Source organism: Tympanuchus pallidicinctus, unplaced genomic scaffold (assembly GCF_026119805.1).
Source record: "Tympanuchus pallidicinctus isolate F22 unplaced genomic scaffold, pur_lepc_1.0 scaffold15, whole genome shotgun sequence".
Taxonomy (NCBI): Eukaryota; Metazoa; Chordata; class Aves; order Galliformes; family Phasianidae; genus Tympanuchus; species Tympanuchus pallidicinctus.
In genome coordinates, this window is record NW_026294669.1 from 69,194 (window position 1) to 97,032 (window position 27,839).

A 27,839-nucleotide genomic window follows, 5' to 3' on the forward strand; every position below is an offset into this window, starting at 1 on the left:
TGGCTTGACACACAAACAGATCCACGCTCACCTGGCTGCAAAGAGCTGCACGCTTTCACTTTCATTACAATGCTAGCACTGAAAGAGCAAAGGACTTCTCACGTCCTCTGCTGTCCCTGCAGCAGTCGCTGGGAGAACAGGCCCAGCTAACTCTGAACCGTATCTTTCTGTACCACATGCAGACACGCTCTCTAGAGTCAAGAAGGTCACCTGCGATACGCAGTAGTACCTCAGGTCGCAAATAAATCAGTGAAAACACAAGCTGCACATTGCAGTGTTAAGATAGTAACTCACGCAGCGTGCTGCGCTGGGACAGTTGTCTTTTACTTCATAGCATTGCTTTTCCACCACTTCCCTTGAAGTGCCTTAAAAACAAAACAAATACAACCAACAACAGAATCCTCAACATCTGGTCAACATCAAGCACTGGAAGAAACACAGAACTCTGACTGGGGACGGATGGGAGCCCATCAAGACTTTATAGACACAGATTAAAGGGAGGACAGGGACAGATGACGTAGCGGGGGATCTACAGGCCAACCAACCAGGATGACCACGTGGATGAAACCTTCTCATGGGCAGACAGGAACAGCTGCATGCTGTGATTCTATGAACACGGCCTGTGTTGAGAAGGAGCACAATGCTCATCTCGTTCCAACCCCCCGCTGCGTGCAGGTTCACCAACCAGCAGCCCAGGCTGCCCAGAGCCACATCCAGCCAGGCCTTGAATGCCTCCAGGGATGGGTGTTGCCGAACAGGGTCGGCAGGGGCCCCTCGGCCCCTGCGAAACCATGACAACAAATGGCCTGAAGATAAGAAGGAAGAACAAGATAAACCAAATAAGGAGGAAACAGGACATTCCACATGTCCATTGGCCAGGAGACGACCCTGAGGCATTCCACCCTCGGGTAGTTGCTAATAGTAACCAGATAGGGAAGTTGTACGTGGAGTCAGAGGGGCATAGACGAAATTGTACAAGGCTATATAAGTTCCTGTCGTGATCAAATAAACGCCATTTTACCATACATCACATTGGTGTGCACCGAGGTAAATGGACAGACCGATGAGTCCCTAACGATTGCGAACACCTGTATGAGGTCTTTCGCAGGCGAAAGGCTTCATCTGGTGACCCCGACGTGATAGTTAGGGAATAGTGGTCGGCCACAGGCGGCGTGGCGTTCCTGCTCTCTTCCGTCTCCCTTGGGGAAGGAGACGATGACCCTAGTAGAGGGGGCTGCGGCTTAGGAGAGTGGAAGCTGGGTAGCGTCGGAGGGGGCTCTGCGGCCGGGAGCCTACTTAACCTGCCGAGGACCCAGGAAACCATCGGAAGAGGTGCCTGGTGGTTGTGTGATCCGTGGGAGAAGACGTCCGGCGGAGTGACTATGGAGGCCGTCATAAAGGTGATTTCGTCCGCGTGTAAGACCCATTGCGGGAAAAATTCTCCTTCTAAGAAGGAAATAGGGGCAATGTTGTCTCTTTTACAAAAGGAGGGACTGCTAACATCTCCCTCAGATTTGTATTCCCCGGGGTCCTGGGATCCCATCACCGCAGCGCTTTCCCAGCGGGTGATGGAACTCGGGAAGTCAGAAGAGTTGAGGACCTGGGGACTGGTTTTGAAGGCGCTGAAGGCAGTGCGGGAGGAACAGGTTACATCTGAGCAGGCGAAGTTTTTGTTGGGCTTGGGGGGAGGGAAGGTCTCTCCCACAGGTCCCACAGGGAAGCCAACCGCGGAGCCTCAGGCCGGCGAGGAGAAAGAGGGAATGGCTGCGCAGCAAGAAACGAAGACGGCGCCGGGAGAGGCGACCACGCCTCCTAAAACCGTTGAGGCGACCGCGCAAAAAACCGTTGGCACATCCTGTTATCTTTGCAAAACAGATATTGGCTGCAGCTGCGCCACTGCAGCCCCCTCCGCCCCTCCTCCTTATGTGGGGAGTGGCCTATATCCTTCTTTGAAGGGGTTGGGAGGGCCGGAGGGGGAGGGTGTAGTTATGTCACCGGCGGGGCGGGACAGTACGCCCCGAAGGGTGGAACGAGGGGCGGAGCCAGGATACCCTGGCTCAGCCCCCGGGCCAGCCCTGACTGACTGGGCGAGAATCAAGGAGGAGCTTGTAACGGCGGCCCCGTCCGTGGTGGTTATGCCTGTGGTGATAAAAACAGAGGGACCGGCTTGGACCCCTCTGGAGCCAAAACTGATTACGCGGTTGGCCGACACGGTCAGGACCAAGGGTTTACGATCCGCAATCACTATAGCAGAAGTGGAAGCTCTTATGTCTTCCCCGCTGCTGCCGCATGATGTCACAAATCTAATGAGGGTCATATTAGGTCCCGCACAATACGCTCTGTGGATGGATGCGTGGAGTGTCCAGCTACAGACGGTTATAGCGGCGGCCACCCGAGACCCTCGACATCCTGCGAATGGCCAGGGGCGGGGGGAACGGACCAACTTGGATCGTTTAAAGGGCCTGGCGGATGGGATGGCCGGGAATCCAGAGGGCCAGGCCGTGCTTTTGAGACCGGGGGAGTTGGTTGCTATCACGGCGTCAGCTCTCCAAGCGTTCAGAGAAGTCGCCCGGTTAGCGGAGCCCACAGACCCTTGGGCAGATATCACACAGGGGCCATCTGAGTCCTTTGTGGATTTTGCCAATCGCCTCATAAAGGCGGTTGAAGGGTCGGATCTTCCATCTTCAGCACGGGACCCCGTGATTATAGATTGCTTTAGGCAGAAGTCACACCCAGATGTCCAGCAACTTATACGAGCAGCGCCCTCCACATTAACAACACCAGGAGAGATAATTAAATATGTCTTAGATAGACAGAAGACTGCTCCACTCACGGACCAGGGAATAGCTGCGGCCATGTCGTCGGCCATCCAACCTTTAGTCATGGCGATAGTCAACAAGGAAAGGGACGGACAGAGTGGATCAGGTAGTCGCGCCCGGGGCCTTTGTTACTCTTGTGGGTCCCCGGGGCATTACCAGGCGCAATGTCCTAAAGGGGAAGCAGGGCCAGACCAGGCTTGCCAAGCCTGCGGGAGATCAAGTCACACTGTACGCCAATGTCAGAAGTTTGTCATAGTGCCGCAGGGAAACGAGGAAGGGAGGGTGCCTTAGGCCCAGGGCCCCTCCCCCGGAACACCAAATGGGCCAGACAATGCGGCTCTGCCTACCCAAGGTCGGGGTCTCGTACCTCAGTGAGCCCTTCGCCCACAGTGGCATTAACCATGGGAGAGCACCCCTTGGGCAGGATCATGCTTACTTGTGCGGGGAGCGTACTTTCTTGCAGGTCCCCTGAGGAAGAGAACACCGTAAATATGCCCTCAGCTATAGCGACTAACATCTCATCAGCACCTTCGGCATCCCACTTCACCCCCCCCTCGACTTCAGCTTCGCATAAACAAGTAGAAGAAGGCATTCAACTGTCTGCGCTTTTGTCTTGCAAAACGGCTAAAGTGCAGGAATGCAAGGTCGTTGAAACCCCTCAGCCGTATCCACGACAACCGCTGTATCCTTCTCATTGTAATCTAATACCACCTGCGGGGGCAGGGGGAGAAGTTAGCTGGGATGGGACACTTACTGTCTCCTCTCAGGAGGTGGAATGCAGTAACACTCAGGGGGGTGGGAACTACGGTCAAGGCTCGGGTATGGATTGGTCAAAAGTTAAGGAGGCGGTAGAAGAAAAAACAGCAGAGAGAAAGGGAAGAGATGTAACTTACAGGTGCTTGGATGATAGTGTACGGCTAGCACTGTCCACCCTGACTGCACCTGAAGGTGTAGGTGGTGTCCGGCCGGCACCCTCTGCTGAGGCTACACCCGCCGGAGAAAGAAATAACGATAGTCTGTGGACCCACTCTTTGCCACAGTGTTCAGACCCATTGACTCGACCCACATATCCTTTTACAAGATCGAGTGTGCATGCAACCAATCAGAAGCCTCTACAACAATCAGTGCATGGTCAAAGGGAGATGGGCACAGTGGGAGCAGTGCGGAGCCCTCAGGTTCCAGCTGTGTCTGAAAAGGATAGCAAAAGGAGAGAGGTGAATTCGCATTTGGGAGTTAAGAGAGATGCACTAACAGAGTGTGGGAAGTTTAGATCTAGCCTGATAAAGGAAGGAAGAGCACTAGAGACCTTCCCGATAGTAGGGAATGATAACAGAGACCCGGAAGGGGTACTTCTTGATCTGAAAGGCATCACACACCTGATAGATTGTGCAGAGAAACGGGAATTGAAATCACTCCTCGCTTTAAATGCATTAGAAGTCCTGACAGCATCAGGCCTTCTCTTTCAGCATGTAACAAATTTGATGTGCATGGTGCTTAAGCCAGTGCAGTATGCACTGTGGGCATCAGAATGGGTTCCCTTCATGGACAGGTGGCCAGATTGAGGCCTGGAGAACAAGCAATTCCATATGGTTGGTTTGTGAGAGCAATGCTCTCAAGGCTTGAGACATCTGCCTTGATATTGAACAAATGTTTGTTATTTTTGAGGTACATTCCAACAGGTACCTGAGACAATGTAGGTATATATTGGGCATAGATAGTGCCACTAGAGCTATCAGCAATCACTCTAATCTCTAATCTCTCTGTCTATAACTTTACTAGTATTGTAGGAAGTGGCTTTAATTATTAAGTGTCGGCGACATCACATTAGTTTTTGCAGGATAATTACGTGGTGATTAAAGACCTATCACGTACTCCAAGTGGGATGAATCTCGCTTTGGCTTACCAAGGAAGGAACTTGGTAAGGAAGCTTTTGCAACATGATGACCTGCACCAATTGTTGAAACGCGTCAGAGACAATGGACAGAAAACCTTGATCACCGTTCACCACGACACAGAAGAGATACATCGTGTCCTAGAGAGAGGAAAGAAGGACGGAGAACACCACTGGTGGGAAGCGCTAAGATGAATGAATGAGCATCGTCTAAGAATGCAATATATAGCTTTATGTAGAACTCACGCTTAAGACATTAGGATTTTTATATTAATAGGTCATAGGGTTATTAGAGTAGAATTATTTGGCGCATTACAATGTAACGGGGCAAGGCTTAACTGAGAGGACAATGGCATGTATAGGCACAAAGCGGGGATTTCGGGCTGTACGCGATTAGGGTCCTCTCAGGATGTAGTAGCTTAGAATGTAGAAGTTACGCTTATGCATTGGGAGGGGGAAATGTTGCCGAACAGGGTCGGCAGGGGCCCCTCGGCCCCTGCGAAACCATGACAACAAATGGCCTGAAGATAAGAAGGAAGAACAAGATAAACCAAATAAGGAGGAAACAGGACATTCCACATGTCCATTGGCCAGGAGACGACCCTGAGGCATTCCACCCTCGGGTAGTTGCTAATAGTAACCAGATAGGGAAGTTGTACGTGGAGTCAGAGGGGCATAGACGAAATTGTACAAGGCTATATAAGTTCCTGTCGTGATCAAATAAACGCCATTTTACCATACATCACATTGGTGTGCACCGAGGTAAATGGACAGACCGATGAGTCCCTAACGATTGCGAACACCTGTATGAGGTCTTTCGCAGGCGAAAGGCTTCAATGGGGCATCCACAGCCTCCTTGGGCAGCCTGCCCGAGTTGTGGGCAGAGATTGGCTTGGTAGAGTAAGAGCTACGGTATCTGTACCTATGAGTTAACACAGAAGAAATGCTTTGGGGCTTTTTTTGGCCTATCTCTTCATGAGATTCACTTCTCATAGTCTCAACACCCCTGTCACAAGATGATCTACTGCGTCCAGTTCTGGGCTCCCCAGTACAAATAAGACAGGGATCTCTTGGAAAGAGTCCAGCGGAGGGCCACGAAGATGGTGAAGGGCCTGGAGCATCTCTGCTATGAGGAAAGGCTGAGTGAACTGGGTCTGTTCAGCCTTGAGAAAAGAAGACTGAGAGGGGACCTGATCCAGGTCTATAAATAGCTAAGGTGTGGGGGGCAGAATGGTGAGGCCAGACTGTTTTCAGTGGTGAGTGGAGACAGGACAAGGGGAAACGGCTGGAAACTGCAGCATAGGAAGTTCCGCACAAACATGCGCAAGAACTTCTTTACAGTGAGGTGACGGAGCACTGGAACAGGCTGCCCAGGGAGGTGGTGGAGTCTCCTTCTCTGCAGATGTTCAAGACCTGCCTGGATGCCTACCTGTGCGACCTGGTGTAGGGAACCTGCTTTGGCAGGGGGGTTGGACTCGATGATCTCTGGAGGTCCCTTAAAACCCCTACAATTCTGTGATTCTGTGATCTTTATACCTGTCAGAAGAAAGCCATCTCGAGCTGATGGAAAAAAGCTGGTAGCAATTGGACAGATGCATGCAATGAATACAGGGATGGTTCGGAACGATTAACAGAGCAATGCAAAGCAGCTGAGCAACTTTCAGAAAAAAAACAGTAGCAACAGCTTCCATACCCGGCCTCACCATTCTGAGATCCCATCTGGTTCACCCAGCACTTGTAAATATCCACTGGATCCGTTCTGACGTTGAGCGATTCGCCCTCAATTATTTCCTTCACAACTGGGGCCAAGATCTGCCTCAGTGCGTTCTGACCACGGGCACCACGGTTGAAAGAGCGCATCTCAAAAATACAGAGGAAACAAAGGGACTTCTACACAGGCACAACTATTTCCTCTCAGTATTTCAACAAGTAAGCAATCAGCAACAAGAGCCATTCACAGCATGCCGCTATGGGAAATCCAGCAGCAGAGAATAAAGCATAGACATGCACTTTCCTGAACTACTGCTCCAAGAAAAGATAATAATAATTAAACAAACCTTTTAGGCGTTACCTGTTGGAGGGCACATACCATCCTCACACTTAAAAACATCAAAAAAGGCATGACTGCCTCCAACATTACATGTATTTGCTATTCCTAGCAAGTTGTGAAGCTCCGTATCAGCCAGAAGTCATAAACACCAAACTCCTAAGTGCCAATCAACTCAATTATGCCGACAGACAGCCAGAATCCTTAAGCCTGACAGCCAGGAAAAAACCCAAACCAGACAGCATCTGATTTTCAGCCTCCTCATCAGTTTTGGAAAACAGTGACCTTCGCGTCAGCTTCACTCTGGCCGGTAAAGCCCAAGCTCGCAGTCTGTGCCAAGTCCTTCTTACTAGACAGCAGAGAACTTAGATGGGAATGAATCTTAGGAAAGCACTGCAGTAGATCAAAAACAGTGCCTCCCTGAGCAAGAAAGCACTGGCTAAAGAAAAATGGCTTTAATCCTAAAGAACAAAGGTAATTCCTCCTCCTTCCAGGTTACAGAAAGGACTGACGTGAAACAGCATGAGCAGAAGGCAGGGACAGTTCAGCATTATCAGCTAATGAGCACGGGACATCACACAACAACAGCTGCAATTTTAGCAGCGGCCCAAACTCAGGCAACAGCAAGGCTGTGTCCTACGCTACAACGTACTTGATCTCTTCCTGCAATGCTGTTTGCAACAGCCGCAACAGCAGAGATTCCTCTCTCTGACTGGATGCGTAGTTATGCAGCGTGAAGATGGCTGAATCCATGAACTCTGTGGGGTTGTTTTGAGGCATCTGCAAAAGCAGCTTGGCCAAGTACGTTGGAGTAGTCTAAAACAAGAAGAAAAAGTACTTAGTGCACGTGTATAATCAATGACTATGAAGATGTTGTCATTATGAAATAAACAAGAGAGTTTGACAAAGCAGACTAAGCTAACAAAAGGAGAATAAATAGAAGGCTTACCCCTATCCTGGGCTCACTTACAAAACTCCAGCAGAGCAGATCTGCAGACGAGATCCTTCCCCACTGGCAGCCAGCTCTTAAACAGGTCTAGGAGGGCTGTAGCCTGGCTGCACCCCTTCCAGCAGCACAGCTGCATTGCCTTCACCTGTGCTCCTCTGCCTGACTCACTGCTCACCTCAGGTGATCAATCAGAGGTTCAGGCCATGACTCAGCAGTTCCCATACAGCACGTGTCCACAAAAGCCAACACCACAAAGACAGACAGCGCCTCAACACTGCAGTGCAGAAGCACAGACTGTTCCAATACACGTAAGCATCTATGACAAGAGCAGTGAATGAAAAGCTGCATACCTCAAGTAGAAAAGATGCTGATAGGCTTCCAGCTTTTCCCTCTCCTCTTTGCTCAAAGCTTGCAAACCTCCCTTTTGCTCGTTCAGCGTCATCACGTCACAGAGCTGTTCCTTGTTCTCCTTGCTAAGATTTTTGCTATGAGAAACAACATCCTGCAAAGAACACAGAGGGACAGATTCCACATTTAAATAACACGCAATATGGGAAAAAGCTGCACGATAGCACTTCCTTTTGGGTGGATAAGGCAGTCAAGGTACATCAGGAGATCATGAAGTGAAACATTATCTGTTGTAGCAGCGATTTCTGTCTTGTCCCCACATTCCAGAATTGGGTGAGAACCTACAAGGACTAATTGCTTTGAGCAGGGACTACTGTCACAGCTGGTAGCGTTCTGAAGATGCTTGAAAATGCCTTTCTTTCTCAACTGTGCTTGAAGCCCCAAGCCCTGTTTCCATTTTGCTGACTCCCTGCCTCCACTGCTCTGATAACTATGATACTTTTTGCTGCCAGCATCAGCCCAAGAGCTGGAGCCTCCTTTGGAACTGAACTTCACTGCTGCCATGGTTCAGATTTTACACAAGGTCAAGCCTAGCGCCACGCTATTCAGGACCAAAGGAAAAGGTGACTGTAACTTCAGCTTGAGTTAAAAAAAGGCACCGCTGTATCAGCAACGTTGTTCTTGTGTGCAATCAATCGTCAGCAACGTGACAGAGGGGGCTTCCATCAGCCAACCAACACCAAGCAGTCTGAGCACATTTCCTGCTCCAAAATCACCTCCCCCTTCTGATACAGCACACAAAACGTGAGAAGAAATTAAGGTGTGCAAGTCCATGACTCACGTAACCACAAGTGAAGAGACAAACAGTTCTCAGAGCCTTCAAGCATACCATCTATTGCTTTCCCTTGGTCCCCAGTGGGTTTTTTTCTGGTGCTTTGTTTTTAAAACACTTGAAGCCTTGATGTTTCTGCTGCAGTTCTCTTTCTAGGGATACATAGTAATAAGTGGAACAGTTAGGAACTTACTGGGAGGAAAACCTGTAACTCGGGGGGAAATACTTCCCACTGCATCTGAGTAAGTGAGATCCAGGCTCAGAAGGTCCTCATGCTAACTGCCATTGGCCTCAATTCACTCTGCTCGTCTCCCAGCACTGCATTTCCTACCTGCAGTGTCATTCTGTTCTTCACTAGCAGTCCAATCTTGAGGTCCATGAGATTGAGGTCATTTTCAAGCTGTTGATTAGATCGGATCAAGGTCACAGCTTCCTCACACAGTTTCATTAGCTCCAGCTCCTCCTGAAAATCTGGGTCCGATCGAGCAAGTGAACCAATTTCCCAACCACAGCCGTAGGTGGGTTTTCAGCATTAACTAAAAACAAGAGACAAAACAGCAGAGGACAGGAAACAAATTAATGCATGTGTTACCTCTGTGCAGACAGCATGTCAAGCAGCAGCCAGTCCAGGATCAAATTAACACCAATGGGCTTGAATAACTCCTGACAGCATCCGGAACTTCTGGCATGGAATAAATCACGACAGAAGTCAACGCTATAGGATGAAGTCAGTATCAGCTTAGGGGAGTCCACCTTGCTGAACTTACCCCAAAGATCAGCGCTCCTATTTCCCAGCAGCAAAAGTACTACCGTGAACCAACTTTGCACAGAGTCACAGAATGTCAGGAATTGGAAGGGACCTCCAAAGATCACCTCGTCCAATCCCCCTGCTGGGGCAGGATCACCTAGATTAGGGCACACAGGAACATGTCCAGGTAGCTGCTGAATGTCTCCACAGGAGATCCCACAACCTCTTTGGGCAGCCCATCCCAGTGTTCTGTTACCCTTGCCGTGAAGAAGTTGTTCCTCTTATTTATGTGGGACCCCCTATGCTCCAGCTTGCACACATTGCCCCTTGTCCTATCACTGGATGTCACTGAGAAGAGCTTGCCTTCATCCTCCTCACGCTCACTATTCACACATTTATAAACATCAACGAGGTCACCCCTCAGTCTCCTCCAAGCTAAAGAGACCCAGCTTTCTCAGCCTTTCCTCACAGGGAGATGCTCCACTCATCAGGGCAGAGTAGAGGGGAAAGAGCACCTCTCCACCTCCTGTCCGTACTCTTTCTCGTACACCCCACGATGCCCTCTTGGCCACGAGAGCACAGTGCTGGCTCATGCTCCTCCTACCGCCCACCAGGATCCCCTGATCCCTTTCTCCTACGCTGCTCTCCAAGAGCTCAGCCCCCAACCTATACTGGTACTCAGGTTGCTCTTGCCCAGATGCAAGACTCCACACCTGCCCTTGTTCTTTCTCATTCCGTTTCTCCCCACCCAACTCTCCAGGTCTCGCTGGAAGGCAGCACAGCCTTTTGCTGTGTCAGCCACTCTGCCCAGTTTTGTGTCAGCCGGGAGAAATGAGGGCTTCAACTTGGATCAGCTCCTTCTTTCCATCACTGTTGTTATGCGGCAGGCTGTCAGCTGAACCGCAGCCATTTGTGCCTCCCAACAGCTCTCCATTGGTGGAAGCACACAGCCCAGCATCACTACATGCTCTGGCTCTGCTCGGTTGACAAGAGCACGAATCACCTATAAAAGAATGAACAGGGGTTGGTCCCAGGCTGAATTACAAAAGTGGTTCTTGATCAGGGGAGAACTGAAGGTGTCAGGTATGGGCTGGAACGCTAGAAGGGCAATCAAGCCCAGTGACAGCATGCATTCTATGTTGCTGGAAAGCAGAGCTTTGGAAGCAGGATTTGCACTCTTACCTGCCAGCACTACGACTTGCATTTCTGCAGGCTCCCTGGCATTGCACTGCAGTTGGCGTTTGGCCACAGAAGATGGTTTTCCCAGGCTGAAACAGGAACACCAACAGCCAGCTGCTGATTCCTTCAAGGAATGGACGCTGCCGGAGGAGAGAGGTGCTAGGGAGCAGCCAAGGCATCACAGTGCATCCAAAAGCCCTGAAAGGCATCACAAAGCCACCGCCAGGAAGCTTGGGGTCACCACGAGCAGAATCCAGGATGCTAGAGATTATTTGCTACCGTACCAACTGGGACCTGCAGACATCCCAAAGCCAGACAGAATGGGAAATAACCCAGAGCTCTGCTTCGTGCACCCTGCAGCCTCAGCGTTGCCAGCAGAGGTGCCTTGCTGTGTGCCGCATTCATCCCAGTCCTCGTGAATGAAGACTCCACAGGCACTCAAGGCGTTGAGTGAGTATAAGTGCGCTTTTATTATTAAAGGAAAACACAGGAGGGCGTGAGAGGTCCAGGTAAAGATGGAAATCGTCCTCTCTTGGATGGAAAGATCACGTAGAGAGTGGCTCAGAGCTCTCAGAGATGCTGCACGGTGCCTGGGACTGGAGGCCTGATTGTACGCCCCCCTCCAAGAGGCTCTGCTGCTCCTCCTCGCTGATGCTGACCTGCTCCTGCACAGAGGTGTTGCTGTCGGGGCACTCGGATTGTACTTGGGCTGGGCTGCACTGCAAAGGTGCCGGGTCACAGTCCAGGCTGGTGACTGCGGTGCCTGGTGGGCACAGGTCAGCATCTTCAGCACAGCCAGGAGAAATGAGGGCTTCAACTTGGATGAGCTCCCTCTCTCCATCACTGTTGCTACGTGCAAGGCTGTCACGTGATCCGCAGCCATTTGTGCTTCCCAAGAGCTCTCCATTGGTGGAAGCACACAGCCCAGCTTCGCTACTTTCTCCGGCTCTTCTGGGTGGACAAGGGCTCAGTTCATCTAGGAAGGATACACAGGGGTTAGTGCCAAACTTTCACAAGCTGAATTACAAAAGGGGTTCTTGATCAGGGGAGAACTAAAGGTGTTAGGTATGGGTTGGAACGCTGGAAGTAGATACAAGCCCACTGACAGCAAGAATTCTATGTTGCTGAAAAGCAAGGCGTTGAAAGCTGGATTTGCACCCTTACCTGCCAGCACTACGATTTCTATTTCCGAGGGCTCCCTGGGATGGTGCTGTGGCTGGCGTTTGGCCCCAGACGATGGTTTCCCCAGGCTGAAGCAGGAACACCAACAGCCAGCTGGTGATTCCTTTATCTTGCTGGGTGGACTTGGTCTGGAGAGAGAAAACAGGGAATGGTGGGAGTCGTGCGTGGCGCAGGGTGAGGGAAGAGCTGCACTGAGCTCGTGCCAACAGTTGCTTGTTCCTAGCACCGCCTGGTTCCTGCTGAAACACAGCTTAGAAACTCGCTCCATTTCAAGCAGTTGAGGATGGTTCCATTCCTATAGCTCAGCCCTGAAGTCTTGCTGGCTAAATTCCCCTCAACTGTGTCAAGCAAGATGCAGAGCATGTGAGGTCCACAGGCTCCACACCTGTACAGGACAGCATCAAAGGGTGGCTTTGATTGAGTAGGCAGGCATAACTGCTGGCTGCGCAATTGCACAGCCATAAAGGAACTTCAAAAGCATCTCTGACTCTGACACTGACAGCTCATCAGCCCATTTCACTGCCATGTCTAGTTTCTAGTGTCAGCAGGTCTGACCAACAGCTCTGCGTAGAGGAGAACCAGAACTGGATTCAGGCACGAGGCTCTGAAATCTGGAAAACCCCAACCTTTCCAGGTACAGCCAGCACAGGCCAGGGTAGACGTCAGCGTGGCTTTGTGCATCTCGTCACTGCCTGCCCAGCAAGGAAGGAACGGCACCGTTGTGAGGCTAAACTGAGCCCGGCGGGCAACTCAATGTTAGTTGAATCTCACAGTCCAAAGGGAGGGGAGATTCACTGCAACACTTCAGGCACCATTCATTAAATCTAATTTCCACAAGTTTAGGCACTAGAAATAATGGAGACAGAACAAACACAACCCACCCAAACAGTGATGATAGCTGCTGGAAAACAAAGTCCTCTTTACCTTTCAGGTGGAAAGTCGATGACTGTGTGGAATTTCCCCCGTACAGCTGTGGGGCCTTCTTCCACCTCTATGTCACTGCTCTCTGTCACAACGACAGGAGAGCTGCTGTGGCCTCGCCTCCGTGCCTGCGCCTCCTCCAGGCTGAGCAGCTCTGTGGCAGGGTAAGAGGTCCGCACAGACTGGGGCCCTGAGAGAGAACTGTGCCCTGGAAGGGAAAACCACAGGTGAGAGCCAGGATCAGAAAGCGGCAGCACAGCCATCCCAGGTCCGGGGGAGCTGCTGTGTTTTCCTCAGACTTGCTTAACCGAGCCACTGGAAGAAGAGCAGCTCAAAACAACCATGTGCTCAGAGGTGTGTCTATGGCAAAGGACGCAGTCATCATTAAGAGCAGCTCCCTGTATCAAAACAGGCAAACAAAAACCCTAGAAAATGGGGGCAGGGAACTGAGAAAGCTCCGCTGCCACACGTTAATCAAGCTTCACCTGCTTGCAAAACATCATAATGACAGTGATGGTTTTTTCTCCTTGTCAAGTTTGGGCTTGCACATTCTCAGCATCCAGCAACTGGACGCCAGATTCCAATCTAAGCCCAGAAGTCTGCTGTTCCCTCGACAGGAAAAGTGTATTTCAAAGGACTTGGAAAAGGCCTGCATTTGATCCAGGTGTCTGACCAAGACAAAGCTAATGGAGGAAGACACTCACCTGCTCCATCTGCAATGTCCGATCCGGATGTGGAGCAGAAGAGGACGTCTGTGTGGTCGATGATGAATTCCACCACAGCCGACTGCGTCTGCAGTTCCGTGCAGGCAGCTCTCCCGCTGGCGCAGGCAGACTCGCTCTGCTGTGATCTGTAGAAAAGGCAGGTTTTAGAAGTCATTCAGCCAAGATCGCCTCCCCAGGTCTGAATTACTGCAGCCCAAAGCTGTCACATTTGTTCTCAGGAGACTTCCGCAGTGGGCATATAAGAGATGCCACTGAAGAAGTTCTCCTGGCTGATCAAGGACACACCAGTCCCATCTAAACAAGAGAGCAGCAATGCTCAGCTAGAAATTGTGCCCACGCGGGGTTGGAGAACAGTCCAGGCTCCTGCTCTGCTGTCAGCCACTCACTGCACATTTTACAGGAGAAGAGCACATGTGGTGCAGAAGAAGGGAGGACTGCTTTATTCTACTGGAGAACAGATGTAAGCGTTCTGTTGAAACGGAAAAAGAAGTTTACCTTAGGAGGTTTGGAGCCCACACAATGGCTAAGTTCTTAGAGTGCATGTTGGTGACAGAGCTGTTTGCAGCAAGACAGGCCAAGTGTCTCATCAGGAACACCAGGGTCCTGGGAAACAAGAGAGGCAAATGTTCAGCACCAGCCAGCATGCCGTGCTGCCACTCACAAAGCAAACCTCAATTCACACTAGTTGTTATTACTGCTACTGATGCTGAAGATGAAGTAGATCCAACTTGACCAAGTGCCACGCTGCAGCACCCAGCACCAGCACAGCACAGCCACAGCCATCAGCTGCACCAAGCCTACCCCCGTGCCCAGGAACTGACCCAATAAATTAACCCTGTAAATTAAACCGGTGCAGCCTTCAACCGCTTCAACATACCCAGGCATCGTGTTGCTCACGTGAGACAAAGCCTGGAATCGCACCATTGCCCTCTGAAGTGCAGCAGGGCTGAGCTCAGCAGGCTGAGGGCAGCACTGACCTGTAGTGAGGAGCGGGCAGCTGCTGGATGACGTCCCGCATTCTGACCAGCCGCTCCTCCTCTGTAGTGGCACCAACAGCATCCTGGAAAAGGGCAGAAAGGGATTGAGACACAAATCAGGCGAGATACCTGCCGCAGGGTCGGGAACCATGGGCACAGCGCGCTGCTGGTCAGCACTGAGAAAGATTTTAGGCCTCCCCAGAGGCATCTGGCAAACATAGCGGCACGCAGCTGGTGCCACCAAGGCCAAGGAGTCCAAGCACCGGGCCGGTTTACAGCCTGGTTGGGCAGCTCAGCTCCTCGCAGGGGGCATTCATCTCCAAGTACGCTTGGCTATTAATCCCCTTCCTGTTCCAGAAATAGCTGGGGAATAGCAACAAACAAACAAACAAACAAACAAGACAGGAATTCTCGCAAGCACTGTGAATATGGAAATAACCACCTCCTGGGGCCACCAGAAGCGGCATCAGCACGATGCAGGATGTGGCAAAGACATGCGAGTAAACCCCATGGGGCTAACAGAAGAAGGGCCTCAGAGCCGGGGCACTGCTGCAGCCATCTCCCAAGAGGCCCAGCGAAGAGGGAAAGGAAAGGCGTTGCCTCGTGCTTACCGAGAACTTGTCGTACAGCTGGTCGGTCAGCAGGGGGGTCGGGAGCTCCCTGAAGTACATTTTGCAGAGGGAGCTCGCGCTGTGAACGTCGCGGACGGTTAGCTCAGGAACCTGCTCACACTCAAATTCCTGGCTGCAGAGAAGGACACGAAAGCGGTTGAGAAAGAGGAAAGCAAGTCAAAAGCCACACCCAATGCAATCAAGAGTGGGAAGGGCTTCCTGATGTACAGGAGAACACAAACACTCGGCCACCAGCACCACGTCAGCCGTGCTGGATGGGATGTTCCCAAAGGAGACCTTTTCTCTGTGCTAAGGCATTGCCCGCAGGCCTCTGAACGCCCGCAACAGGGCACGTGCCCCTGCTGGCAGCTGTGTCTGTCAGTCGCAGCACTCTTACCGCAGTCTCTGGACGTTGGACGCCACGCCGGACAGGCGGTATATCCCCTGCACCACGCCATGCTGCTCGATGAACTCGGCGCAGCTCTGGAGGACCTGGGGGACTAAAGAACACGTGCCGGCGGTTACTGGAGCTCCTTAGTCAAGTCCTGCCTCAGGCTGCGCTCCCGTCACATCCCATCCACTAAGCCCAGCCGGGCTTGGCTGAAGCAAATACAAACGTGCTTGTCTCTTGGGAGCATTAGCCTCACTTCATCTTTCAGCCATCAACTCCCATTCCCCGTTTCTCCACTGGTATCAACCTGCCCCTTGCTACATACCATCTCCCTTTCATCTCTAGGTTCTCAAACAGGGAAGCTCTCAGGAATGGGCTGTCCCTTACCATCACGACCAGAGTGCAGAAGATGCTCTCCCAGGTCACGGCCGAACACCCTCTCCTTCTCCACCTCCCGCTCTTTCCGTTGCTTTGGGCGGGCCTTCACCACGGAACGAAGGAAGGTGAGGAGCTTGCCGCGCTTCTTTGGCACTGCACAACAAAAGGAAGAAACCAGTTCATCTCAGGTTTGGCTCCGTTGGACGAGGCCGAGCACAACACATTCTACAGAGCACCTCAAAACGGGAAGAACATGATGAGCAAGTGCGTACCAAAATGGATTTTCCCCAACCCTGGATGAGTCCAAGGCCAGACTGGATGGGGCCCTGCGCAGCCTGGTCCAGTCCCACTTTAAACGTGGAGCTTGGTTGGCAGCCCAGCTTGAGGCAAGGGGGCTTGGAGCTTGATGATCCTCGAGCTCCCTTCCACGCCAAGCCATTCTACAAGGATTCTAGGATTTCCCCAACTCCAGTCATAAAACACAGCAGGACTGGGCCAAATCTCTGCACGTTCTGATGGAGTTGAATGCACTCCTCTTGCTTAGCTTGCTCAACCTGGGCATTAAGGACCCTCTTGAAAAGCCACGTTCTGATCAAGCGTGTCACTAGCACAACCAGACCTCTATCTGTCCACCAGGGACGCTGGCTGTTCTCAGCCTCGTACGGACTTGCCGGAGAACTGCCTTGGCCTTCCCTCATTCTCACTGCCTACAAAACACCAGCCATACGCCCCGTGCTATGCAGGAAGGATTATCAGCACAGAGGATAAGGGGGGAAGGATAAGGGAGGTATTAAACACGGAACACACCCAAAAAAGACTCCATTTTGCTTCCCTGCACCATCAAATGTCTCATCGTACCTGGCTTTGGCACTGAATTGATGAGAGACTCCGGGATTTTTCCGTTAATGAGCTCCACACACTCACCAGGGAAAAATCCAACCTGTAACAAGAGGAAGAAGAGACGTGCAATACTGAAGGCAGCGTTTCTCAGGCCTGAACTGTTCAAACATCACCTTTTCCTCATCACGTGCCTGCCGGATGCTCCGTAAGACAATCCAACCAAAAAATGGCCTGCTTAAAATTAATAATTATTCCAAATTGGCAGGCAAATATCCATAAAACTGTGTATGGAGCGGGGAAAGGACAAGTATGCTATGCACCCCTAAATCTCAAGCGTGCCCGAAGGGAAAGACTTCATACAGAAGCTACAAATTATGATAGATTGATGCAGCTAGATCTGAGTTGGCACAGCCTATGAACTTTCTGCTTGCTGACTGAGATGCAGCTGCCATCCCCAGCTCTGAGCTACCCAGCGTTCTGCAGCCAGCAGCAGCAGCAGCAAGCACGCAGAGGCTCTGTTACCCTGCCTCATCTCAGCTGACAGGCAGCGACTTCCTAAAAGACGCTGACTTCACCTTCTGCATGGGTGCAAGCACAAGTGCTCAGAGACACTGAAACACGTGTCCTAGCTGCTGCATTTCCAATGGTGCGGTTCAGTGGCCGTGACCTGATGCACGCTGTGAGGGCTCTTCTTTCTAAGTTAACTGAGGAGGCAGTTTCCTACAAAGACCAACTTTCAGCTCTGGCCTAAGCCCACAGCAAAAGGGAAAGTCCTCTGACACCAGCACAAGGAAACCATTTTCCATGTGGAGCCATGCTGTGCAGGCAGGGCAGCTCTAAGCTGAGATTCCTGCCTCGACCGAAGTTGCGCTCTCACGTCTGAAGCTTGGGCCTACCTGAAAGCCGTGCTTGCCTCTCCAGCGGGGGCTCAGCTCCTGAGGCGGCATCTCGATGACGCACACGAGGTCTCCCACCTGCAAGAGATTGCAACGTCAATCCCAGCTTCGGCACGGCTGGGAGGAAAGCGCAGCTCAAATGACTGCATTCTTCTGCACTGCCCAATATCGTCAAGCTTGAGAGCCATTGCACCAGTGCAGCTCTTCAGGCATTTGCAGTCGTACAACTGAACGTGCAAGTAGAAGAGTCACTCCAATACACAACATACAGAATTCAGCTGTTCAGTATGAAATGGTTCTCAGAAGCAGCAGGCTCTTTGCCAAAGGGAGAGCTCCAATTAAACCGCAGGCATAAGTCAGCCAAACAGATCCTGAACAGATCTGCACACTCCATACACTGCTCTGCCATTGCTCAGAGACCAGGCTACCACACCGGGCAGTAGCTCTTGGATCACAAGATTCCAATGCCAAATAGAGCCATAGTTCAGAGATGGCTGAACTCCTCCCTGCATCCAACCCAGTGCAAGTCTAATCTGGAGCCGCACCTTCTGAGCTTCACCTCACCAAACATTCGGAAGGTGTCTGAGAATATTCCTGAGAGCTTCACACGTTATACTCTTCTGTACAGGACAACAAGGAACGCCCTTAACTGCTTACCTCCAAGGAGAGTTCACCCGGTGCCTGGGCAACGTATCTCTTAATAACGTGGGCAGCAGCAATAGCTGGGATATTAAGAGATGACTCCTCACGGACCAGCAGGGGCTTCCCGTTGTTCTCAGCCTGAAACACAGAGCACAGGCCACGGTGAGGAGCTGAGGGCAAACGAGGAGGATTTCAGGCTGAGGAGCATGTCAGCAGAGAAAGCTGCAGGAAGTGCACTCCGTCCTTATCATGGGCACACAAGAAGGAACGGCAAGGCTAAGAACATGCCCGCAGCAAGGAAAGAAAGCCTTGAAGGCAGCTTTTCAGTGACACCGATAGAGCCGCAAGGATTCGCTCTCTTGAAAAGCAGGAGAGCACATCTGCAGCTCACTCTGCTGGCTCAAGTCGGGGAACAAAGACCAATCAGAGCTCCACACTCTACCTCCATCCGTGTCATGCCAGGCTCACAGCTGATCTCGCTGCACGCGATGCCCATCACAGCAGGCACGACAAGCTGGAATGAAAAGAAACACGCTCATATTTTCTCTCTTCACACACCACACTATTGAGAGACTTCTTCAGAACTACCCTTGGCTATCCTCTGGCACAGGCGGGTGCTCTAGAAGCAACCACTCTGTTCACTCCGTTCAAATGGGACAGCCCATTAGGCAGCATTTGACCAAGCGGCTGTCCCTCTGCTAGCAGATGGGCACTGGCACAAAGCAGCAGATGCATTCGCCCAGGGCGCTCTGACAGCGCAGCAGCAGGGCAGTGAGAGGAATCATTGCTGCAGGTGCATCTGCTCCCCGGCCCCGGCTCCCAGCAGCCTCACCACCGGCACCTGCTGCAGCCCCGCACATCAAGGATTTCCTCTGCTCGCATCTCTGCTGTGCTCCCTACAGCTGCCGCGCACACTCTCACAGGCCAAGCGTGCGTGCTTGTGACCTTGGGTCACGCTGTGCAGCTCAGCACAAACTGGGCCTAGGACTCTTTGCCTAAGGGATTGCTTTCCTTCAGACCAGCTGGTCACAGCACCACACACAGCATCCTCCTGAGGGCGGAGCTGCAGGGGAAGGGAAAAAACCCACACGGGACCAGTGTCCCATCAACGCTGGGTGAGGCTGTGTTACCAAACATGGTGCGACACACTGCTGGTCAACCACGTGGGGGGACAAAGCGTGGCACGTACCTGGCAGGAGATCAGAACAAGGTAGACAATTCCTTGAACTCGCAGCTGTTTCTTGTCACTTTGCTCTGTGCTTCCACGAGCGAAAGCTGCACCAAGGGAGCGGATAGAGGAGAGAGAAGGAACAGGTCTGTGAGCTTGCACAATGCAGCAAAGATGACAAGGGAAAAGCCACGGGACAAATGCCATCTTTGTGGATCGCTTGGGAATGCAGGTACTGGCTGAAAGTTACGTCTGATGGACAAGAGTAAGCAGTACGAGCTGCTAGGAGCTCCACCAGCCAGCAGTTTCCAACAGCTCACTGCCCACCCGTCCATCCCACGCTGTCTCAGCTTACCTACAAGATGCTGCACAAGACACAAGGGTTGAAACCGAAGGCACTCAGTCGCTGCACAAGGGCAACAAGCGAGCTACTCACGCAGAGCTCAAGCGCTCCAATGAAGGGACGCAGCACGCACTGCTCCTCCCCTCATTCCAGCCTCTTGTGACATCACTAAGGGCCACCAGGCTGCTCCGCCATGACGACAGGGTGGGGAGGCAAGACCATGTCACAGGACCAGAAGATGCCAACACCGCACCCAACATTCTAGAATCAGTGGGCCCTTGGAATTCTACCTCAGCCCAATCCTGCACAAGCTGCCATGCGGTTGTCATGACCACAGCGCAGGACCCAGCGCTTGCTCCTGTGCAGCCTCGTACGGCTGGCCTCAGGCCGTCCCTCTGCAGGGCCTTCCTGCCCTCGGGCAGATGGACATTGCTTCCCAACAGCGTACCTCGCAGCGCAGGGCCTATGTACAATCCACACTGCAGTCCTATCGATCTGTGTCAAGCTATCTATACCCAGACACACAGTCACCACTACCATCTTCTTTCTGAGTCTTGAGGTACACCATTCAGCGGTTTCATTGCCATCAAACAACCCCACTGACGGCACACTGCTGACACAACGTCCTTGCTAACACAGCAGCAACTCCTGGCACCGACAGCTCCGGGTACAACAAGCACAGGGCTCTGCGTTGCTTTGGATGCAGTTGCAGCATGGATCTGAGGGCTTTGTGGAAGGGGATATATTGCAAATTGCACCGACGTTTTCAGACCATTTCTCTTTCGGCATGGTCCCAGCACCTGGCATGCTGATCATCATCCTGAATATACATTTTGTCAAAGTTCTACAACTAATGAAATAGTTCCTTACCAAACGCAATCTGATCACTCTTCTGGCCATATTTTGTTCCAGCTACCGCTTCCTGCGGGTGGCACCAATAGCGCTGCATCACCTATAGCTCTCTGCTCTTACAGTTCTCATGCTGTCTGGGCAGTCCTCGTGGCCTCAAAACTCTCTCATGCCACACGTGCCACATTCTGAGGCACAGAAGATATATCGCACTACTTCAAAACGCCTTTTTTTTTTTTTTTTTTTAATACAATGATACTAGGGATAATCATCTGGAGCTAGAGCATTATAAAAAAATTCCCTTTAGTTCAACCATAAGTCTGCCCCATGGACTCCAGAAGAGCTCTAAGAATATGCAGCCTGGACATGGATGGCAGCTACCATAACAGTAAGCAATGAAAAATGAGGTGGTGAGCCATGCTGTGTCATTGCATCTGCGGGCAGGGATTCTCCTTGGACTGAGCAGAGTGCAGATGTCGCCTGAGAAAAGAACTTAGGATCATTCAGGAAAAGCAAATGAGTTGAGTAATTAATTGAAGAAACTCACGTTCTAAAGGTACTTAGAAGGAGAGAGTATTTCCCAACAGAATGGGTTTAACTGTCTATTCCCTGTTTTGCTAGACAGGTCTACTCTGTGTATGCTTAGACTGACCTGAGAGGGCATGCTTCAGCACACCCCACAATTTCCAGTTTCCACATCGTCCAGGCAGCGCAAGTGCGGTGTACGTCTCCCTAGGCACAGACATCAAGCTTTTCTTCCTGTGCAATCAACTAATTATGACGGGGGAAGGGGACAGTACAGGCCTCACAAGAGAAGAGCCTGGCGGAACGATTTTAGAGCTGGGAGTCAGGCAAATGACTCGGCTCAAGTGCACCTATACCAATGCACGCAGCATGAGCAACAAGCAGGAGGAACTGGAAGCCATTGTGCACCAGGCTAACTACGATCTAGCTGCTGTTACTGAAACATGGTGGGACTGCTCCCATGACTGGAGCGTTGAGATTGATGGCTATAAGCTCTGCAGAAGGGATAGACAAGGAAGGAAGCCAGAATATTCATCAATACTGAATTGATCCTGCAATTCAGGAACCTCACAAGCAACCTGAAATAAGCGTCTAAAAAAAAAAAAAAAAAAGAAAAGAAAAAGGAGAAAAAGGTAATCAGCATACCAGTAGCTGTTCTTCTTCAAACCATGGTTCCCAAGCATACTGCAATTGGACAAGCTATAGCTTATCACATCAAAAGCCATCTAGAAGATTCAGTTATTGGTACTGGCCATGTTGGCATTCGCTCACTGTAAGCATCTGCAGGACAAGTCCATGGACCGAATGACCTTGTGCACCCATCCTTCTGTCTCAGCTGCAAGAATAATCCTCACTCCCAGCCATTTCCAGTTTTCTTTCTTACAAAAGATGAAAGATATAAAGAAGCTCTTCATTCAAAAGTTACTTGATTATACAAACAACTAAATTCCAGCCTGCTTTAATCCAAAGTGCCATCTAGTTTGCATACAGAGAACTAGGGTGCATATAGGAAAGAACGCACGCACACTCTAGTTTTCAATGGCCAGAATATCATAATAAACACAAAGAAAAACAGCCTTTACTCTGGAGGCTTGTATGGCAAAGCCAATTGTTTGGACCAGCTCATTAATATACTATATCTAGTTTGTCAATTCCAGCTACGTATTTTATATGTCATTATGATCAATGATTGTGGAAGCCCAAAGGGCAATCTCTCATTTTCAACAGACCTCCTTTTTGACTGAGATGGAATTTATTACATTTAAAATTCATCACTCCTCTTTGTTTGCAACACTGTCCACTGACAAACTCCTCAACACAATCAGCTCAAGTCTTCTACCTGAATTTCTGGGATGACTGTGACAAGTATTCCTTCACGATGCTCAGATGTGCACCGTCTCCCATGAGCATCTTGCTGGACGCAGCATGCTGCAGCATCTTTGCAACAAACCAAGGTTTCTTCGTTGATCTGCAGTCAGCTGCCCTCCAGCTGAAAGATCCATTAGGTCAAATGCATCCGGTGCCACCATGGCCGGATTCACGTAGCCGTGATAGAGTAAGTTGCCAACAATCTAGGACAAGTTGAGGAGAGAAAAAAACACGTGGAAAACCAATGGCACAGACCTCCACTGACTTTTACTGACACTACTCCGAGTGAGTTCTGACCAATTACTTTCCTGTGAGCTGTGGGCCCCGTTCCAGATGCAGGGTCTACTGCGCTGCCATTAATAAGCACATGCCGTCCCAAAGAATCTTAGTTTCACACTGCAACATAGATACATACACTAAATAAATGCACAACGGTGCATTTAATCCAGAAGTAAGAAACTCAGAAGTGCCGAAGATGAGCGGTATTTGACATTTCAAAAGAAGTCCAATTCACCAGCTAAGTGAGCAGCAATGAACGCCGAGGCCCCAAAGATAAAGACAGCCCGTTATCCACGTGCTCATCCATCTACTTCTAACCCGTATTGGACATTTGCCTGCAGTAATTCCCACAACAAAAAGGCATTGGCCCAGCACGCTGACATGCAGCAAAAGTTCCCACGCCACATGCTTCAGTATTTCCTGGAGTTTCACATCAATCTGCGCAGAGCCAAGTCACAGAATCTGGGCTTCTCCTGCTTCACGTGCGATTTGAATGCACAGAAGAGATCAGAGGTGTGAAGAAATGGCAAAAACAGAAAGAAGAAGCTTCGCCATTGCTAAGCTGCCCCAGAAATTAACTGCTTTCAGAGAGGTCATGGTTTTGACAGCGGTTTCAGCTCTTGCTCTACTATCCCAGGTGACGGCACATGGTCACAACAGACAAAACTGTTCACTACCAGTCATAAGAAACACATTTGTGAGAGAAATCATACTGATAATAGTAAAACATGTAGTAGGAAGACAAGAACAGTACACTGTAGGAGTAGTTTTAGGCCCTAATGCATCTACAGGCAGTCACCGCACGCAGCTGCAGTTCAGAGTGCGGCATGGGCCGTGACATTGTTTCCACAAGGATTAATAAAAACTGCAGCTTTCCACCTACATTTACAGATGGAAAAAATGAATTCACCTGCACAGAAAGAATCGATGCCTCAGAACGGGAAAGCACGGAACCAGAAGAGAGAAGAAAACGGCATTCAGATTGGGAATTACTTCGTAATGAAGCAGAGACAGAAAAGCTTAAAGAGACTGTGGCAAGTAATGTCAAAGCCACTCTTTGTTTTATTAAGAAGAAGAGCACTCACAGACAGAAAGACCTTCAAAATAACAAACGCCAGGACAATCCCAATGAAAGCCACAATGCTGTGCTCATTTGGAAGCATTTACTACTAACATCCTTTTCGTTCTCCAAAGTACGGAAATGTACAACACAAAACTGCCCACACCTCATGAAAAATGACACCATATACTTTGTTGCAGCTACTGTAATGCCCTAGAATATTGTAAGGGAAGTGAGAAGAGTAGAATTCTGCACACGGGCCTTTTCAACTTGGCACACTGTCTCTTTAAAAAAAGAGCAACTGACTCAGATAACACCAGCAAAACCAAGGTGCACCATTCAGCAGCAAGAGCATCCCAAAGCCAAGAAACCTAGGGGGCACAATGCCCAAGATATTAAAAGCAAAAGGAAAAGCAATAGGGTGACTTCTTCTGAACGCTGTATTATGTTCTCCTTTGACAAACATGTATCCAGCAATCCAAAGCACAGGGCAAAGTACTTTATACCCATAACAACAAATAGCCTGTCTACTTAAACTGCAGCTTTGAAACTTCTCTGCACACGTACAGCCAACAAACAACACTGAGATGCATCTGCTGCAGTCAGCGTGGCAGACAATGATTCACAGAGCTGCTCAGCTCCTTACCTTCAGAAGCTCATCCTCGCCAGCATCAGGAAACTTGTCATGCCGGGAGTCTTTCAGTACCTTGGCGATGAAACGCATCCCGTAACTTCGAAGGAAATAAAAGGCAAGTGAGAATTCCTCACGGATGAACCCACTATTAACTGCTGCAGGATAACGCGGTGACACACCAGACTTACGGGATTTGGTCAGCTGAACAACGATGGCAGACAGGAACTTGTCTGTCACTGCCTTCACATCTCGGGTTGAGGCATCCAGGTGCATCCTCACCTCACCGTGATTAAGAGCTTGTTCAGGTGTAACATCGTACGGCAACTTGCTATTTGGAAAAGTCAGATGTGAAGGTGAGCACTCCTCAGCCTAATATACTTTTGTCAGTGCCAGGCAGAATTGTTGGCTTGACACACAAACAGATCCACGCTCACCTGGCTGCAAAGAGCTGCACGCTTTCACTTTCATTAGAATGCTAGCACTGAAAGAGCAAAGGACTTCTCACGTCCTCTGCTGTCCCTGCAGCAGTCGCTGTGAGAACAGGCCCAGCTAACTCTGAACTGTATCTTTCTGTACCACATGCAGACACGCTCTCTAGAGTCAAGAAGGTCACCTGCGATACGCAGTAGTACCTCAGGTCGCAAATAAATCAGTGAAAACACAAGCTGCACATTGCAGTGTTAAGATAGTAACTCACGCAGCGTGCTGCGCTGGGACAGTTGTCTTTTACTTCATAGCATTGCTTTTCCACCACTTCCCTTGAAGTGCCTTAAAAACAAAACAAATACAACCAACAACAGAATCCTCAAAATCTGGTCAACATCAAGCACTGGAAGAAACACAGAACTCTGACTGGGGACGGATGGGAGCCCATCAAGACTTTATAGACACAGATTAAAGGGAGGACAGGGACAGATGACGTAGCGGGGGATCTACAGGCCAACCAACCAGGATGACCACGTGGATGAAACCTTCTCATGGGCAGACAGGAACAGCTGCATGCTGTGATTCTATGAACACGGCCTGTGTTGAGAAGGAGCACAATGCTCATCTCGTTCCAACCCCCCGCTGCGTGCAGGTTCACCAACCAGCAGCCCAGGCTGCCCAGAGCCACATCCAGCCAGGCCTTGAATGCCTCCAGGGATGGGGCATCCACAGCCTCCTTGGGCAGCCTGCCCGAGTTGTGGGCAGAGATTGGCTTGGTAGAGTAAGAGCTACGGTATCTGTACCTATGAGTTAACACAGAAGAAATGCTTTGGGGCTTTTTTTGGCCTATCTCTTCATGAGATTCACTTCTCATAGTCTCAACACCCCTGTCACAAGATGATCTACTGCGTCCAGTTCTGGGCTCCCCAGTACAAATAAGACAGGGATCTCTTGGAAAGAGTCCAGCGGAGGGCCACGAAGATGGTGAAGGGCCTGGAGCATCTCTGCTATGAGGAAAGGCTGAGTGAACTGGGTCTGTTCAGCCTTGAGAAAAGAAGACTGAGAGGGGACCTGATCCAGGTCTATAAATATCTAAGGTGTGGGGGGCAGAATGGTGAGGCCAGACTGTTTTCAGTGGTGAGTGGAGACAGGACAAGGGGAAACGGCTGGAAACTGCAGCATAGGAAGTTCCGCACAAACATGCGCAAGAACTTCTTTACAGTGAGGGTGACGGAGCACTGGAACAGGCTGCCCAGGGAGGTGGTGGAGTCTCCTTCTCTGCAGATGTTCAAGACCTGCCTGGATGCCTACCTGTGCGACCTGGTGTAGGGAACCTGCTTTGGCAGGGGGGTTGGACTCGATGATCTCTGGAGGTCCCTTAAAACCCCTACAATTCTGTGATTCTGTGATCTTTATACCTGTCAGAAGAAAGCCATCTCGAGCTGATGGAAAAAAGCTGGTAGCAATTGGACAGATGCATGCAATGAATACAGGGATGGTTCGGAACGATTAACAGAGCAATGCAAAGCAGCTGAGCAACTTTCAGAAAAAAAACAGTAGCAACAGCTTCCATACCCGGCCTCACCATTCTGAGATCCCATCTGGTTCACCCAGCACTTGTAAATATCCACTGGATCCGTTCTGACGTTGAGCGATTCGTCCTCAATTATTTCCTTCACAACTGGGGCCAAGATCTGCCTCAGTGCGTTCTGACCACGGGCACCACGGTTGAAAGAGCGCATCTCAAAAATACAGAGGAAACAAAGGGAGTTCTACACAGGCACAACTATTTCCTCTCAGTATTTCAACAAGTAAGCAATCAGCAACAAGAGCCATTCACAGCATGCCGCTATGGGAAATCCAGCAGCAGAGAATAAAGCATAGACATGCACTTTCCTGAACTACTGCTCCAAGAAAAGATAATAATAATTAAACAAACCTTTTAGGCGTTACCTGTTGGAGGGCACATACCATCCTCACACTTAAAAACATCAAAAAAGGCATGACTGCCTCCAACATTACATGTATTTGCTATTCCTAGCAAGTTGTGAAGCTCCGTATCAGCCAGAAGTCATAAACACCAAACTCCTAAGTGCCAATCAACTCAATTATGCCGACAGACAGCCAGAATCCTTAAGCCTGACAGCCAGGAAAAAACCCAAACCAGACAGCATCTGATTTTCAGCCTCCTCATCAGTTTTGGAAAACAGTGACCTTCGCGTCAGCTTCACTCTGGCCTGTAAAGCCCAAGCTCGCAGTCTGTGCCAAGTCCTTCTTACTAGACAGCAGAGAACTTAGATGGGAATGAATCTTAGGAAAGCACTGCAGTAGATCAAAAACAGTGCCTCCCTGAGCAAGAAAGCACTGGCTAAAGAAAAATGGCTTTAATCCTAAAGAACAAAGGTAATTCCTCCTCCTTCCAGGTTACAGAAAGGACTGACGTGAAACAGCATGAGCAGAAGGCAGGGACAGTTCAGCATTATCAGCTAATGAGCACGGGACATCACACAACAACAGCTGCAATTTTAGCAGCGGCCCAAACTCAGGCAACAGCAAGGCTGTGTCCTATGCTACAACGTACTTGATCTCTTCCTGCAATGCTGTTTGCAACAGCCGCAACAGCAGAGATTCCTCTCTCTGACTGGATGCGTAGTTATGCAGCGTGAAGATGGCTGAATCCATGAACTCTGTGGGGTTGTTTTGAGGCATCTGCAAAAGCAGCTTGGCCAAGTACGTTGGAGTAGTCTAAAACAAGAAGAAAAAGTACTTAGTGCACGTGTATAATCAATGACTATTAAGATGTTGTCATTA

General features: G+C 50.3%; 5 protein-coding genes across 5 annotated transcripts in view; all 5 read right to left on the minus strand.

Annotated features, from left to right (window-relative positions):
• The window catches only part of LOC128077232 (rho GTPase-activating protein 32-like), a 36,384-nt gene extending 33,135 nt beyond the window's left edge, over positions 1–3,249 (minus strand). The window contains exon 1 of the mRNA XM_052676122.1: positions 3,167–3,249. Within this exon, the coding sequence (XP_052532082.1) occupies positions 3,167–3,249 (83 nt within the window). The remainder of the gene's footprint in view (positions 1–3,166) is intronic.
• LOC128077339 (ras GTPase-activating-like protein IQGAP1) overlaps positions 1–27,839 on the minus strand; it is a 98,233-nt gene that overhangs the window by 25,123 nt on the left and 45,271 nt on the right. The gene's annotated exons all lie outside the window — the stretch shown is intronic.
• LOC128077341 (uncharacterized) lies at positions 192–9,472 on the minus strand. The gene is made up of 6 exons (XM_052676456.1): positions 9,218–9,472; positions 8,057–8,208; positions 7,882–7,980; positions 7,410–7,573; positions 6,404–6,570; positions 192–365 (listed from the first exon to the last, which is right to left on the minus strand). The coding sequence occupies exons 1-5, from the start codon at positions 9,332–9,334 to the stop codon at positions 6,491–6,493; spliced, it is 612 nt and encodes a 203-aa protein (XP_052532416.1). The 5' UTR covers positions 9,335–9,472; the 3' UTR covers positions 192–365; positions 6,404–6,490.
• On the minus strand, positions 11,359–16,095 carry LOC128076671 (rho GTPase-activating protein 32-like). Its single transcript, XM_052674601.1, has 8 exons — positions 16,008–16,095; positions 15,230–15,362; positions 14,619–14,701; positions 14,137–14,244; positions 13,621–13,766; positions 12,920–13,124; positions 11,978–12,123; positions 11,359–11,789 (listed from the first exon to the last, which is right to left on the minus strand). The coding sequence occupies exons 2-8, from the start codon at positions 15,287–15,289 to the stop codon at positions 11,359–11,361; spliced, it is 1,179 nt and encodes a 392-aa protein (XP_052530561.1). The 5' UTR covers positions 15,290–15,362; positions 16,008–16,095.
• Positions 19,561–27,736, minus strand: LOC128077345 (ras GTPase-activating-like protein IQGAP1). The gene is made up of 3 exons (XM_052676460.1): positions 27,610–27,736; positions 26,604–26,777; positions 19,561–19,651 (listed from the first exon to the last, which is right to left on the minus strand). Exons 1-3 carry the CDS (start codon positions 27,708–27,710, stop codon positions 19,621–19,623), a joined length of 306 nt encoding a protein of 101 aa, XP_052532420.1. The 5' UTR covers positions 27,711–27,736; the 3' UTR covers positions 19,561–19,620.